This window comes from Pleurodeles waltl, chromosome 2_1 (genome assembly GCF_031143425.1).
Source record: "Pleurodeles waltl isolate 20211129_DDA chromosome 2_1, aPleWal1.hap1.20221129, whole genome shotgun sequence".
Taxonomy (NCBI): Eukaryota; Metazoa; Chordata; class Amphibia; order Caudata; family Salamandridae; genus Pleurodeles; species Pleurodeles waltl.
In genome coordinates this window covers 98,285,549-98,300,984 of record NC_090438.1, presented here as the reverse complement: position 1 = coordinate 98,300,984, position 15,436 = coordinate 98,285,549, and the positions used below count along the sequence as shown (strand labels likewise).

Here is a 15,436-nt window from a genome sequence, read left to right as displayed (position 1 = left end):
CTCGAGAGAGATTGTCTGCTAGTTGATTTTGGATCCCTGGAATAAATTGTGCTATTAGGCGAATGTGGTTGTGAATTGCCCATTGCCATATCTTTTGTGCCAGGAGGCACAGCTGTGTCGAGTGTGTTCCCCCCTGTTTGTTTAGATAATACATTGTTGTCATGTTGTCTGTTTTGACAAGAATGTATTTGTGGGTTATGATGGGTTGAAATGCTTTCAAAGCTAGGAATACTGCTAACAATTCGAGGTGATTTATATGCAGTTTTGTTTGATGTACGTCCCATTGTCCTTGGATGCTGGGTTGATTGAGGTGTGCTCCCCACCCTGTCATGGAAGCATCTGTTGTTATCACGTATTGTGGCACTGGGTCTTGGAAAGGCCGCCCTTTGTTTAAATTTATACTGTTCCACCATAGAAGCGAGATGTATGTTTGGCGGTCTATCAACACCAGATCTAGAAGGTGACCCTGTGCATGTGACCACTGTGATGCTAGGCACTGTTGTAAGGGCCTCATGTGCAGTCTTGCGTTTGGGACAATGGCTATGCAAGAGGACATCATGCCTAGGAGTTTTAATACCGTCTTTGCCTGTATCTTTTGTGTTGGATACATGGCTTGTATAACCTTGTGAAAATTTTGAACCCTTTGTGGACTTGGAGTGGCTATTCCCTTTGTTGTATTGATTGTCGCTCCTAAGTATTGCTGTGTTTTGCATGGCAGAATGTGAAATTTTGTGTAGTTGATGGAGAAACCGAGTTTGTAGAGGGTTTGTATGACATAATCTGTGTGTTGTGAACACTTTGTTAGGGAGTTGGTCTTGATTAGCCAATCGTCTAGGTACGGGAATACGTGTATTTGCTGCCTTCTGATGTGTGCAGCTACTACTGCTAGGCATTTTGTGAATACTCTTGGTGCGGTTGTTATACCGAACGGCAACACTTTGAATTGGTAATGTATTCCCTTGAATACGAACCTTAGGTATTTCCTGTGCGAGGGATGTATCGGTATGTGGAAATACGCGTCCTTTAGATCTAAGGTTGTCATGTAGTCTTGTTGCTTTAGCAGTGGTAACACGTCTTGTAGCGTGACCATGTGAAAGTGTTCTGATTTGATGTAGGTGTTTAGTGTTCTGAGATCTAGGATTGGTCTCAGTGTTTTGTCCTTTTTTGGTATTAGAAAGTACAGTGAGTAAACTCCTGTGTTTACTTGTGTACATGGTATCAATTCTATTGCGTCCTTTTGTAGTAATGCTTGAACTTCTAGTTCTAGAAGGTCTAAATGTTGTTTTGACATATTCTGTGTTTTTGGTGGGACATTTGGAGGGAGTTGGAGAAATTCTATGCAATAACCATGTCGGATAATTGCTAAGACCCAAGTGTCTGTTGTTATCTCCTCCCAGGATTTGTAAAACTGACTTAGTCTTCCCCCCACTGGTGTTGTGTGAAGGGGTTGAGTGACTTGTGAGTCACTGTTTGGTTGTAGGGGTTTTTGGACTTTGAAATTTTCCCCGGTTTCTAGGGAATTGTCCTCCTCTGTACTGGCCCCGAAAGCCTCCCCTTTGGTACTGTCCCTGGTAGGTAGACGGTGTTGATTGTGAGGTGCTGGCTTGACCCCGAAACCCCCCTCTGAAAGTTGTTTTGCGGAAGGTGCCGAAAGTGTCTCTGCCCTGCGGGGAATAGAGTGCGCCCATGGCCTTGGCTGTGTCAGTGTCCTTTTTCAATTTCTCAATTGCCGTGTCCACTTCGGATCCAAACAATTGCTGTTCATTGAACGGCATATTGAGCACCGCTTGCTGTATTTCCGGTTTAAAGCCAGATGTGCGCAACCATGCGTGCCTTCTTATGGTTACTGCGGTATTTATTGTTCTTGCAGCTGTGTCCGCTGCGTCCATAGAGGAGCGTATTTGGTTATTGGAGATGTTTTGTCCCTCCTCAACCACTTGTTTTGCCCGTTTTTGAAATTCTTTGGGCAGATGCTCGATGAGATGCTGCATCTCGTCCCAATGGGCTCTATCATATCGCGCTAGGAGCGCCTGAGAGTTTGCGATGCGCCACTGGTTTGCAGCTTGTACTGCGACCCTTTTCCCAGCTGCGTCGAACTTGCAGCTCTCTTTATCCAGAGGTGGTGCCTCGCCTGATGTGTGCGAGTTGGCTCTCTTGCGAGCTGCCCCTACCACGACTGAATCTGGTGGCAGTTGTGAGGTGATAAAAGCAGGGTCCGTGGGCGGTGCTTTATATTTTTTCTCCACCCTTTGAGTTATCGCTCTACTCTTGACCGGTTCTTTGAAGATCTGCTTTGCGTGCCTTAGCATTCCTGGAAGCATAGGCAGGCTTTGGTAGGTGCTATGGGTGGAGGAGAAGGTGTTGAAAAGGAAGTCATCCTCGACAGGTTCTGCGTGTAACGACACGTTATGGAACTCTGCTGCCCTAGCTACCACCTGTGCATACGCTGTGCTGTCCTCAGGTGGCGAGGGCTTGGTAGGGTACGACTTAGGACTATTGTCTGATACTGGGGCGTCGTATAGGTCCCAAGCGTCTTGGTCATCTTGGCTCATGGTGGTATGAGCCGGTGAATGTGACGGAGTCTCTGCCGGTGATATGTGAGTTACAGGTGGAGGAGAGGGTGGCGGAGTTACCTTCTTCACCATTTTTTGTGGTGTTTGTTCTTGAGTTTGGAACTCGAGTCTCCTTTTTCTCCTGATTGGGGGAAGAGTGCTGATTTTCCCTGTCCCACTTTGTATGAAGATCCGCTTTTGTGTGTGGTCTACATCAGTGGTCTGTAACTCTTCTTCAAATCTGTGTTTGCGCATTTGAGAGGACAGTGATTGTTCCTCTGTATATGAGCTGGCAGTTGGTTCGGTTGCTGGTCGTTTTGGCACCAAAACTGTGTGTCTGCTTCTTTTCGGCTCCGAGGCAAATTTTTTCTTTTTTGGCGTCGAGCTTTCTCGGCGTCGATCTTCCTCGGTGCCGCTGTCTCTGCACCGAGCAGCTTCGGTTCCGCTGTCTCGGCGTCGATCTTTTTCGGCAGCACTTTCTCGGTCCCGAGATTGCTGCGTGCCTGTGTCTCGACCCGAGTCGGACGATCTCTGCACCAGTTCGGCCTTTTTCGGTGCCGATGGACGGTCACCTACTTTATGGGTTGAGCCATGGCCTGTTGGCAGTGGCGTCCCCTGGGCCTTGTCTGTTTTCTTGTGTGGTGCTTGCTTCGACGTCTTACTCACGGTTTCTTCGACGTCGAATTCCTCCGAGTCCGATTCATGGATGAAGAAGGCTTCCTCTTCTTCTCCTTGTCCCTCGAACTCTCGGTGTCCTGTCGGCGTGGACGCCATCTGCAATCTTCTGGCTCGCCGGTCACGGAGCGTTTTTCGGGACCGAAACGCACGACAGGCCTCACACGTTTCTTCCTTGTGCTCGGGCGACAGGCACAAGTTACAGACCAAATGTTGGTCTGTATATGGATATTTATTGTGGCATTTAGGACAGAATCGGAACGGGGTCCGTTCCATCAGTGTCGATGTTACACGCGGTCGGGCCGACCAGGCCCCGACGGGGGATCGAAATTACCCCGAAGGGCTACCGGAGCTCTTCACGATTCGGTGTCGATTCTATTCTTACCCGATCCCGAGCGAAACAATACCGACGTAGTTTTCCGAAGTTAAGACTATCTTTCCGTCCCGAAACCCGGAGCGAAAAGGAACACGTCCGAACCCGATGGCGGAAAAAAAACAATCTATGGAGTCGAAGCCCATGCGCAATGGAACGAAGGAGGAGGAGTCCCTCGGTCTCGGGACTCGAAAATACTTCTTCGAAGAAAAACAACTTGTAACACTCCGACCCAACACCAGACGGCGGACTATGCACAACATGTGTATCTGCAGCTACACATGCCATCGAACCATATGTTTTATGCCAGCCCCTGGTTGCTGACACCGTAGACATGCTGACGAGGAGCCAAACATGCGAGAAAGGGAGGCAGGCGTGAGGTACGCTCTATGCAGAATGTTATGTTGGTTATATTGAAACTTGTGATTGCGCGACACTCACCTGGGGTACTCCAGAGCTGTCTCCCATTCCTTAATAGTTAATTATTTACCCAGGTCTCTCTCCCACTGTCTACGAGTTGCAACTAAGGGGTCCTGTGCAGCATGTGCAAACGCTCGGGCTAGCCATGTTGTTAATTTGCGTCCCATCATATACAACAAATGTCTTAACGGGTGGGGGTCTGGATCTGTGTCAGTGCTGCCCTATAGGCTGAGCGCTTCCGCAAGCAGATCCCGTTGATGCTCATTCGTTAAGTGTGTGCTCTCCTAAAACAGAACACCCATTGTATCCATACTCGCCTCTGACCACGTGTTCAGACCCAATTCTCCCAGCATCTCGCAGAATGTTGATACTATCCGCAGTGATATGTCTGGCAAATAAAGTGGCATCTTTAGTATAAGTTTCAGGCTACAGTTAAAGCTTTTGAATGTGATCTTCAGTAAGCTATTTTCCATTGGCAGGAGATGCCCTGTTTCATCTCTTCTTGCACCTGCGCAGGGGCAAGTGGGCTTACCTCTTCTGTGCATCCCCCCACCAACCAGTAGGTGGGCCATTGTAACTGCACCGCCAAGCAATAATGTTCAAAATTAGGGCCCCCTAAGCTGCCTTTTGTTATGGGAAACTGTAATTTTCAAAGTGCTCCTCGGCTTCTGCCCCTGTCCCTAATGTGAAATGCAAAGCATGAAAGGTACATTGGGGTATATTGAGTGGCAGATTCTGGAAGAAGTATAATAGCCGGGGTAGCATCACCATTTTTGCCAGAAACACCCGACCCTGAACTGTGAGGGGCAGCGTGCTTGTTAAGTCGGTGCCCTTAACAACAGTTTTCCAATCTGGTGTCCTATTCTGATTTTCCGGTCTTTGTCAGTGATACTTCGATGAAAACAAGAATCTGAAGATGGCGGCCTCACAGAGGGGCTTCTAGGGAGTGCGCCTGACGTCACGTAAGGAGGGATATGACACAAAACAATTAACAGGGGAACCCACAAAAAGGGGGAAAAAAAGACCATAAAGAGACAATTTCAGAGTCAACCACTGGAATAATGCAAAGCATCTGAATGCAGAAAGATTTCACACTGCGAAACCATTCCCACTGATCCACAGAGCGGTGTTAGCCAGCAGCAGTTCCCTATCTTCTTCCAGTGCTTCCTGCATTTCAGAGTTCTGTGGCACCTTAGCCTCCCACCCCACACCAGAGTAGCTCACGCTTGGCCACTGCAGCCCATCTTCCACCTAGCAACCCAAGCTGTTGACCCTATTCTACAACCCTCCCAGCAGCTGAGCCACCGTCATCTTACCCCTCTCCAAACCTGAGCAGTCCTTGGCTATCCCACAACCCACAAAGTTGTGCATAACTCACACTGTTACCTCTTCTCCCCTGAACACACATTATACCTCCACGGGAAAAGTTGTTGAAATGCTACCATAGATTTCCTATCTACAAGGAAATGTGCCTCGAGATGGGCCAGTGGTGCAGAGGTATTTCATTTTGTGCAAAGTTAGAACAAACACTTGGCTGGCTTCATGGATGAAAAAATGCGGATTTAGCATAACCTTGGATGTTTTCCGTTTCCCCCGCAAATAACACCAAAGGTTTGTCTCTGTACTGTAGTGTGACACCTGCTCGGCATTGTATCCATGATAAGACGGTCCACTTTAATGCTAAATAAACTGTTGAAGGTGTCAAATGTTATACTAAAATATACAACACTAATACAAACTACAATGTTTCCGCTATTCATTGCATCCAACTTAGAACATATCTGAACAGTGATCAAGTGCTATCAGTCTCTTAAACAGTTCAATCCCCACACCTTATCTTTAACACAAACTTACCTTGTGGTACAATCTGTGATTTTCCCATTCTAATAACTTTTGAATTGATTTTCTAGTCTGAAAAAAGCAACAACAAAAAATTCCGGGATTAGTTAAAGCATCTAGGATAAATTACTCATGTAAAAGATGGAAGTACATATAGATAACCATATAGATAGACAGTTCAGTGTGTCAGCATCAGAGTTCAGTGAGTTAAAATATTGTTGCTGGCATATGCAGTGAGTGGTAGGTCAAAAGTGCAAATCGTGGCCTGGCTAACCGGAGTATTTAAGAAGCTCTATACAGAAAGCAAGTTATTATTCTTATTATAACTCCACACAAAATTGTTTTTGTGAGGATGAAAGGAAAAAAATGGAGAGAAGACTTTTTTCAATGGCCTGCCTAACATAGACACACCCCCCCTTGAGGTCGTACCCCCAACCAACCATAACGAGTCAATGATTGTTTTAACATTAGGTCTTTATAGATATTTAGATAGAATTAATTGGTTTTGTTATTTCTTACCTGGCCCAATCGCAGGGGCCTAAATTTATTGAAGTACATATAGGAGGGTGAAGAAATAAGAAGACTGTCAATGCTCTAAAGTTATTAATGAAAGTGTCAAACTTCTTCATAAATAAAAGGTAGTATGTTTTAAGAGGGCGGTGCATGTTGTCTTTGCAGATTAAAATATGGCAGCTTAATAGATTTTTACTTCTGCCATGTTACAGAGTAACCATATTGAACAATCTCCATTGGAGATTTAGAAGGAAGCTTATGGAGATAGTGACTAGAAGACCTAATTGAAGGACAGATTGTTTCATATGCAAGTGAAGAGTATACTGTACTCAGAAATGTACTCTATGTTGGATTACGCTGTGCTTCATTTAAATGTGCAGTGAATATATGTATAGTTTGTTCATGAAACGAATTCGAATTATTGTTATATTTAAAGAGGGTTTGGTTGTGTGCAGTTGTTATGCTCTTATGATAATTTGATAACATCTTTTATCTAGCTACTGAATTTATGAGAATTTTAGGATCTATTTGATTTCAGAATTATATAAACTCGTTCTATATTCAGCTATTAGTGTCTTAGTATGATATACAGAAGTACGCACTATTTAGTCAAGTGCATAGTGTACAGTGCTGTGAATTATGATGCATTCTAACCTTTTAATGCTTTGTTATTTTTGTCTTGTCTTTGTGCTGCGTTTGTAATGTTATGTGTTGTTTCTTCATGAGTATCATAAATGATCAGATTGATGTTTGTTGCTAAGCAATCCATACAGACCAGGGAAGTGAGACTTCAACATCACAAAACATCTGCTAGCTGTTATGTCATGAAGGCTGTTATATTCGGACAACAGAACTGATACTCATAAATGTCAAATGACACTTGTGGTATATCACATTTAACTACAATGATATTGAAAATGACATGTTGTAACAATCTAGGTGCACATATGTTTTTGTTTCATAAATCGAAGTGAAAACAGCATGATTTTAATTGTGTTCTTGATTGTTGTGAATGTCAGAATAGATCGTTACTATATGCGCCCACTCAAAAAAAATCCTGCAATTAGAATGGATCTTTATCATAACATATTTCAATATTCAAACATTTCCCCCTTTTCAAAATTTAAAAAACAAATTTAACAGCAATAGCTATGGGAACGTTTATTGCCAAAGCTGTATATACACACTTGGATAACTTTTTTATTTCAGTTTTCTACTGTGCTGCAGATGGCCTGGGTCAGAAATAGGTCATTAGTTTCCATTCTGGGGATAATGCATCTCATCAACCTCTTAACCTAACATGTCTAAGTTGTGGCTAACATATAAAACATATTACCACCTTAACATCCTACTGCACAAAGATTATAGGTAGGTGTACCAAGAACCTCTGTCCCTGTGCTCTGAAGTGGCCATTGGTTGCATAATTAACATTACATAAATCTGTCTTAAGGTCACGTTCAATATGTCAACAGCTGTTTCCTGTGCTCTGGAGTGGCCTGTGGTTGCATAGTGCAAAACAAATAAATCGGTCTTAAAGTAATGTCCAATAGGTCTAGGCCAGTGAGAATGAAAAGCAGAAAACCAGAAATATACACTGGTTGATGTAACTGCGTGGCTAACCTCTTCAAGAGATGAATCACGAAACTTAGCATTATCCTTTTTTAAGAAAACACTTTATTTGGAACAATTATTTGTTGACATCCGCTTCAATCATTCATGAAATGTAAGAATTCAATGAAGCACACTGAGGAACAATGTAGAAGTAAGTGCGGAATTAAAGGCCTCCATCCTCACCTCTCTCTATCAAGCCCCAGCAACCATTCCACTCTCAGGAGTGTGGTTCTATTCCCAAAGCAAATAGGAAGTGCAAGGAAAGCTCTGCAGAACCAGCCCTCCATCCTCCCCTTGCCCACTTTCCTAGAGCACGAGGGGGAACAAAGTATATTGAAACTCGGTCCAAGGCAGTTTCCTTCTGCTGATCATGGCTTTGTCAAAAGTGCAAAGGAAATGTTTGTCTTTATTCCAGTTGATCTGGGATTGCTCCCAATCACCTACACAGAATCCTCCAGTTTGGTTGTTACTGAAGGGAATCTAGAATTTTCTATAATCCCTAGTAGCATGCTTAGTTCAAGGACTTTTGCAGGCCTTTAAAAAAAGATTGACTCTATTCTTGATAAAACTGACACTATCCTTGCTGCTGGACTGTCTAGTTGACAAGCGAAATGTAGGTCAATCATATTCCACCAGGCCATGATTTCCCTCAATTCTTAATCTTTATAGTTTCTTGAAATCTCTACCAAATACTTGTTTTTAACCTTATGTTCTATACCAATCCCAGGCTTTCATCCTAGGGCTCTGAAGAAGCTATAGATGTGCTTGACAAAAAACACTGAATGTTTAAATGGTATATATCAGAAAATAAAAAAATCAAACCTTAACCAGTGGAATGACTGCTTGGGAAAAGGAGATAGGGCAGAAATTCTATTAGAGTGTTCTACATCAATGCATGATCTGCAGTCATGGCTCACCATCCTGATCTAGCCTTGGAGGTTGACATTTATACCTTTCTTCCTTATATTTATTTACATTTTGATAGTAAATTCAGTAGAATTTGTATAAGCATTATAATCCAATGGGTCACACTGTCAGATCACACTACTGTTTCTTGTATGTTTGAACATAAGGGAAGGGAAACCCATCCAAAGGAGGTATCAAAAAAGTCTAAATAAGTGATCAAAGAAAAATTACATGTTTAGCAGTGGAGTTTCATTCTGAAGACTTGCTAGCTCCATTAAGAACCTCTTCTTGTCGTATGTATGTGGCCTCTGCAACTCCTTTTTGATAGGTATATGAGATCAGCTTGCAATGGTGTGCGCTTCTGGGTACAGCATCAGCTGGGCATTTATATAAAGCTGTTTCAGGTAAGGAAAACACTAAGGTTCTTGTGGATGAATAAGGCGCTGATGGATATTCTCATCAGCTCTCCTTTTTATGGTGACAGAGTTTCAGTGGATAATGCGTAACAGAAATGGATTACTCAGGCTTTCGATTTGGTGCTCCCCATAAAGAAAATATTGGCATAGGCTCGTCCTCCGCACTGCGGTATAATGATACTCTTAGGTCTTTCAAATTTAAAGGCAAAAAAAAAAAAAAAAGAAAGAAAGTCTCTGGTGAGCCAGCTACTCCTAATTGCTGAAATGAATTTAAGAAAGCCTTAAAAATATACAAAAAGCTCATTATCTTGGCCAAAGTGGAGTATTTTACTAGACAAATTCCGGCAATGCCTGCGGTTAAAAAGTTTTTCTCCATTGCCTAGACTCCGATCAATTTGTCTTGCACATCTCAACCTATTTTTCACTCTGTGACTGTCTGGCTGGCTTTTCGGAGGCAAAATTAAGAACATTTTTTGAATTCTCAATAGGTGCCTATGGCGCTGCTAAAAAAATACACTGGCCCACTCCATCTAAGATTCCCATCAGTACTAACAACTATAACACCAAACTGACTCTGGATGATTTTGGACAAACAGATCTTAAAACCTTTGTTAGATTGTCTAATTCCATATCATTGGGTTCTCCTTTTGATCCTTTATCATTAAGAATTAGCTGAAAACTATCTGCTTATCTGGCCAGACCACTACAACTCATATGTAATAATTGCTCTTTAGTCACAGGTGGTGTCTTTTTAAATAGAAGAAAGCAATGGTAATTCTATTATTTAAACAAAAACAATAGCCAACCATTGTGCTTTCAGCAATTTGTGGTCAATAAATTACTATATAACTTTCTGGAACATCATGCCTTCTTAACCCAGCTCAAACGGTGTTCCAACATTCTCATTGTACTGAATCTGCTCTGGTCTCAGTTCTTGTGATGTTAGGGTGATGGTCGATGAAGGTCACTCAGCGGTTCTTGTCCTGCTTGACCTGTCAGCCGCCTTAGACATGATTAACCATACCATCTTAATTTTGCGTTTGGAGGCAATCAGCATTAGAGGTAACTTGTTGGAATTGTGCAAATCTTAGCTTATCAATAGGTCCTATTCTATCTTTCTCTCAGCCTTTCAATCCAAATTTAGAGCGGTCTGGCAGGGAGTTGCTCAAGGTTCCATTAGTACAGAGCTGTTCAATATGCGCTTAAAACCTGACTCCTCTGATCAGGTCACATGGCATACAGTTCATGAATTACCCTGTCAATACCCAGCTAATTATTTCAGTCTACCTTTATCAATCTATTTCATCAACCATTAAAGGTTTTCAAAGACTGCATGTGCAAAATATTTACATGGCTTGGCCAAAACATTTTAAAATTCAACAGTGATAAGACTCAGAAATACTGTGGTCGTCAACAGACAACCCCATGTCTCCCCAACCAGATGACTCTTGGTCATCTGAAGACAATACAGCCCCTTTACACTCTTCTACAGTATGCTCCAATTATGTCAATAAACTATCAGCATCCTGATTCCCTTATGAAGATCCTCGTGAAAAAGTTACCCTTGCATCAAAAACAACATAGTTCCCTAGTAGTTCGGTCTGTCATTCTAAGCAGACTGGAATACTAGAAGGTGCTGTTTCTGGGGGAACAGGACTATCAACTAAACCACGTTTTTCTTATTCAGTCAGCAGCTGCTAAACTCGTGTTCTCTTCCACACCATTCTTCCTCTGCAGCTGCTCACAACACTTTGTATTGCTTGCTTATAACTAAGAGAATACTTGTTAAGTCCCTTTGAATAACTTCCCTCTTTTTTTTCTGAAGAAGTTTAAACGCTATCTCCCTTGAAAAACTCTTCGATCTGATAACTCTAACCTCCTAGTCATTCCTAAATTTAAAAAGAAACAAGAAACTGGAGGGCAGGCCTTCACTGCACAAGCATCCTAGCTTAGGGACAACCTGCCTCTTTGTGTTCTATCAGCGACATCATGTTTTCCAGGAAAGCACCTAAAACTTGGATCTAAACTCTTTAGGAACCCATTCATCAGGTGACTGCCCAGCTTCTGCTAGTGTATTTCAGTGATCAGCACCAGTCCACCTTTTCAGGTAACAGTCATGCTCTATAAGTTACATAATAGTAATAGTAAGGAATGTACATCTCTAGAGAGTACCATAGCCGTTGTTCCCATGTTGGGTTGATCAGCATCAGTGGAACTTGATGCTTTTTCCATTCTCCAAAAGGAATGAGTGGTAGTGGGGGAAAAGTGTAAGCTCTCTAACCAGCCGATCCAGAAGGCATTCTCTAGATATTGTGGATGTACTTACCTGGAGATCAACTTTAGGATATTTACTTTCTTGTGTGTGGCATTCAGGTCTACTGCTGGGTTCTCCCACCATGGGAAGTAACTGTTGAGCATGTGGAAGTGAGACTCCTGATGTGTTCTGCTAAGATCACCTAAATCATTGATCATCCCTGGTAGACGTTCTGCTGATAATACAGATGACACAGCACCCAATGCCAAATTTCTTCAGCCAAGTCTGAAAGTTGTGACGAGTTTTACCACCCATTTCTGTAGATAACACATTATGATCATATTGTCTTTGTAAATTAGGTCAATTTTCCTTGAATCATGTTGGAAAAGTTAGAACCGCTAATTATACCAGCCCTGAGTTCAATCACACTGATGTATGCAGTCTGCACTTGTGAGGATCATCACCCATAAATTGTCAGATTGTCTGTTTGGGATCCCCAACCAGTGGGGGAGGCAACTGAGTTGATGTAAGAAACAATCTGCCCTTTTGCAAATTTCTTCTGGTTTCAACTCTGTAGCTGTGCTGAACAGTGGGCTCGACCAACACTAGATCTTTCCATTTCACAGTCGTTTCTGAACACTGTTTGGCTAGAAATTCTCGAACAGGCCACTAGGTGCTAATGAAATGCAAAACATCATTATTCCCAGCGTTTTCATAGTCATTTTAACTTTTAGAGGAGGCGATGTCTGGTAAAGGCAAAGCAGCCTTTGAAATGCCAAAACTGTGTTGCTAGGTTACGCTTTCAGGGTCACAGAACTGAGTGATGCTCTCATAAATCCTTGGGGTTGCTGAAGCGAAAGATGGCATCCTTTGGCACTGATGATGAAACCCAAAGTGTAGAGGAACAAAATAACAAGTTAATTATGGGCAAGGCTTTATGCATCTCTTGTCCCCTTTACCAGACTATTTTCTAGATCAGAGAACACATGAATGTTACTGCATTTTGAGTGAATTGTCATGTTGCTGTCACTCCACATGGTAGTACTGGAAACTGGAAAAGTGCCATTTATCAAACACCTCAAGTACTGGCAGTGAATCTGATGGAAGGGGAAGTACGCACTTTTTAGATCAAGCAGTGTCCTATAGTCTGCCTTCATTACAAGTGAGGTGATGTCTTTCAGGGTCACCAGCATGGCATGTTCAGGGATTATGTAAATGGTTGCAATGGCTTCTCCTTTTTTGGGAAGTACAGAGAGTACACTCCTACTCGTAGATATATGTACTATTTAGGTAGCCCCTCTTTAGGTCTTGGAAGCAACAGTGCATGCATTCTCACTTGCATGACATATTTATTTCTACTAGGGGCTTGGAGCCTGCCCGCTGCATTACATATGTGGGCTTCATTTTCACTCTTATTTGTGCCTCCTAATTGGGCAGTGCTCTTTTTTTGCCTGGAACATGGACCAAGTACTGAATCTTTCTTTCTTTCTTCATTTTGATTAGAATCCTTCCGCTGCTGGTGCTATAACTGAGGTACTATTGTGCTTTTTCTTTTTTTTTTCCTGTCATGTTGCTTCTTCCCTTCCATTTCCACCCTCCTGTTGTCAGTGTTGCTTCTTCTCTCCGTGCCCCCACCTTCACATTGATCGCGCTGCTGCTAGTTGTCCTTGTTGCCTCTTCCCTCCCACTCCCCCGTTGTCCATGTTGCCTCTTCCCTCCCACCCTCCCATTGCCTGCCCCCCTTCCAACCATAAGAAAAACAAAGCGCTATGACGTGGCCAGTGCGTTCCGTATCAGAGAGCTTTTTTTTCTTTTCTGTTTAGCTTCCTACGTCATAACACTTCATTTAACAACTTTTATAATGCTTTTTTTTTTTTTATAACTTTAAGCCACGCTGCACAGCACTCACGCTAAGTCTTCCTGTTGGCCTAACACTAAGGAGCTACCAGCATCATCTCCACCTTGAGAATCTTCCCAGGTTCAAGATTCCTTTCCACGCTCAAGTTTCCTCTGGCTCTAAGGATGCCTTTTGACTCTGCGTTGTCTAAGAACAACACCTGCTTTCAAGTGTATAGTCTTTTTCAGTGCTGGTTCTTCAGACATGGCATGGTGTCATTCCATTACATTGAGTTGAGATTTCTACTGTTGCTGATCCTTGAGGGAGGTTCCCTGGTTCGAGATGTGTCTTTTCAATGCCGGGTGTTGCGGCTGGTCCTTGGTATCAACCTTTGAGATGCAAGGTGTGGTCTTTACACCCTGTGTGTTTTGAGGAAGGCCTCAAGATTCACTTTTCCAGAGCTGAAGTGTCCAGTGATACAGAAATAAGACTCTGCTCCCACTGTTCTTCGGGTGCACCAAATGGTCTTCCCCTACCGTTGTCCGACTCAAAGCCCTCCATGTCCGCGGCTATTGCTCCAGAAGGGGATGCTATAGAGTCCTAGTGCTGCATTTCTGAGTAGTGTGTTTACCTCCTGTCCCACTAGCGGCAGACAGTGTTGGCAAGGTCGGTGTCATTTAACTTTTCTTTGATGTAGAGTTCTCCTTCCTTAGTCTAGCATGAAAATATTTCTGTTTTCACACGTACTGGTCACACGAAGTATATCCAAGCCAGATGGTGGTAAAAAAAAAAAGCCCAGTCTAAGGTGGAGTCTGTGTCCTAGTTCATTGTGAGTGTTGGAGAGGTATTGCGAGTCACCTTGAACCAGAAACTCCTTTGTTACTTCCATGTAGGTGTGACAGCACTAGGGCTTGGGCTTCTGACCCGAGGACTGAGGAAGGGATGGTGGATTTAATCTTCCTTAGAAAATGGAGCTGCTAGGATGTAGTTTTCGTCAGTTTATTTCTCCTGTTCATTCAGATTGAGTTTAGGATCAATGGTGAAGTCAACCGAGTGGCAAAAGGAGCCAGGGACATTCCGCTGCCAAGTAGAGGGAAAATGTCAACACATCTTCGAAAATTTCAGAACAGCTCTGTTCAATGGCCAATTGCACAGCAGAGTCAAATAAAATCAAGCGCACTAGAAGATTTTTCAGTGTGATGAAAAATGATGGTGAATATTTCCTAATCCTCCACTGTTTGCGTACAAGAAATCAATGAACAATAATAACCTAATCACAAGCCACACATCTTACAAACAAATACAGCAACGATTAATAAAAACATGGGGCATTTCCGGCACCCATGCTACATATACAGTAAAAACAGAAGACTATACAATCCAAATTTAAGGAGCTCATTTAAGATTAAATAATATGCAACTTGTGAAACCAAACATATTTACACCATGACATGTCGATTTGAGTGTTTGTGCATTCTAAATGCTGTGAGAAAAGTTAAGAACAGGTGGTCGAATTAATATAAGGCCTGCTTCCATGAATTCTGCATCAGCACACGTTTACATAGAACATAAACAATCCATAGCGGATGACACTTCAAACTACTGAAGTAATCAATAATGAATATACGGATTCTGAAGTGGACAGATGACTCCTAAAGGGAGCAGCATAGTGAGATAAATCTTTATAAACAATGTGTCAAAAAGGCTTGAATGAATGTTTGTACTATAGATTATTTTCTTCTCTTAACAAAAATCATTGATTATATGTTTTCTGCTGTGTTTAGAATTAATGCTCCTGGCGAAGGATGCTAAGCATCCGAATATACTGAGTTGAACACAGGAATTTGATTTTTTAGTCAATCCATGAACTAAAGAAGACTATAGCAACTACTGGAACATAATAGACCAATACTTCATATTAATTTACAACAATTTTTTTGACAATTATGTGCACTTTGAGTTGGGGGAAAAATGTACACCCGAGCTTGGAATACCGTAAAGAACGTGTAGACAAAGGGATTTACAAGGAAGCACCTGTGA

At 42.5% G+C, this 15,436-nt stretch overlaps 1 protein-coding gene across 1 annotated transcript in view; it reads right to left on the bottom strand.

Moving 5' to 3' along the window:
* The window catches only part of CHIC1 (cysteine rich hydrophobic domain 1), a 154,611-nt gene that overhangs the window by 59,530 nt on the left and 79,645 nt on the right, over positions 1-15,436 (bottom strand). The window contains exon 4 of the mRNA XM_069210710.1: positions 5,875-5,931. Coding sequence (XP_069066811.1) covers positions 5,875-5,931 — 57 coding nt within the window. The remainder of the gene's footprint in view (positions 1-5,874; positions 5,932-15,436) is intronic.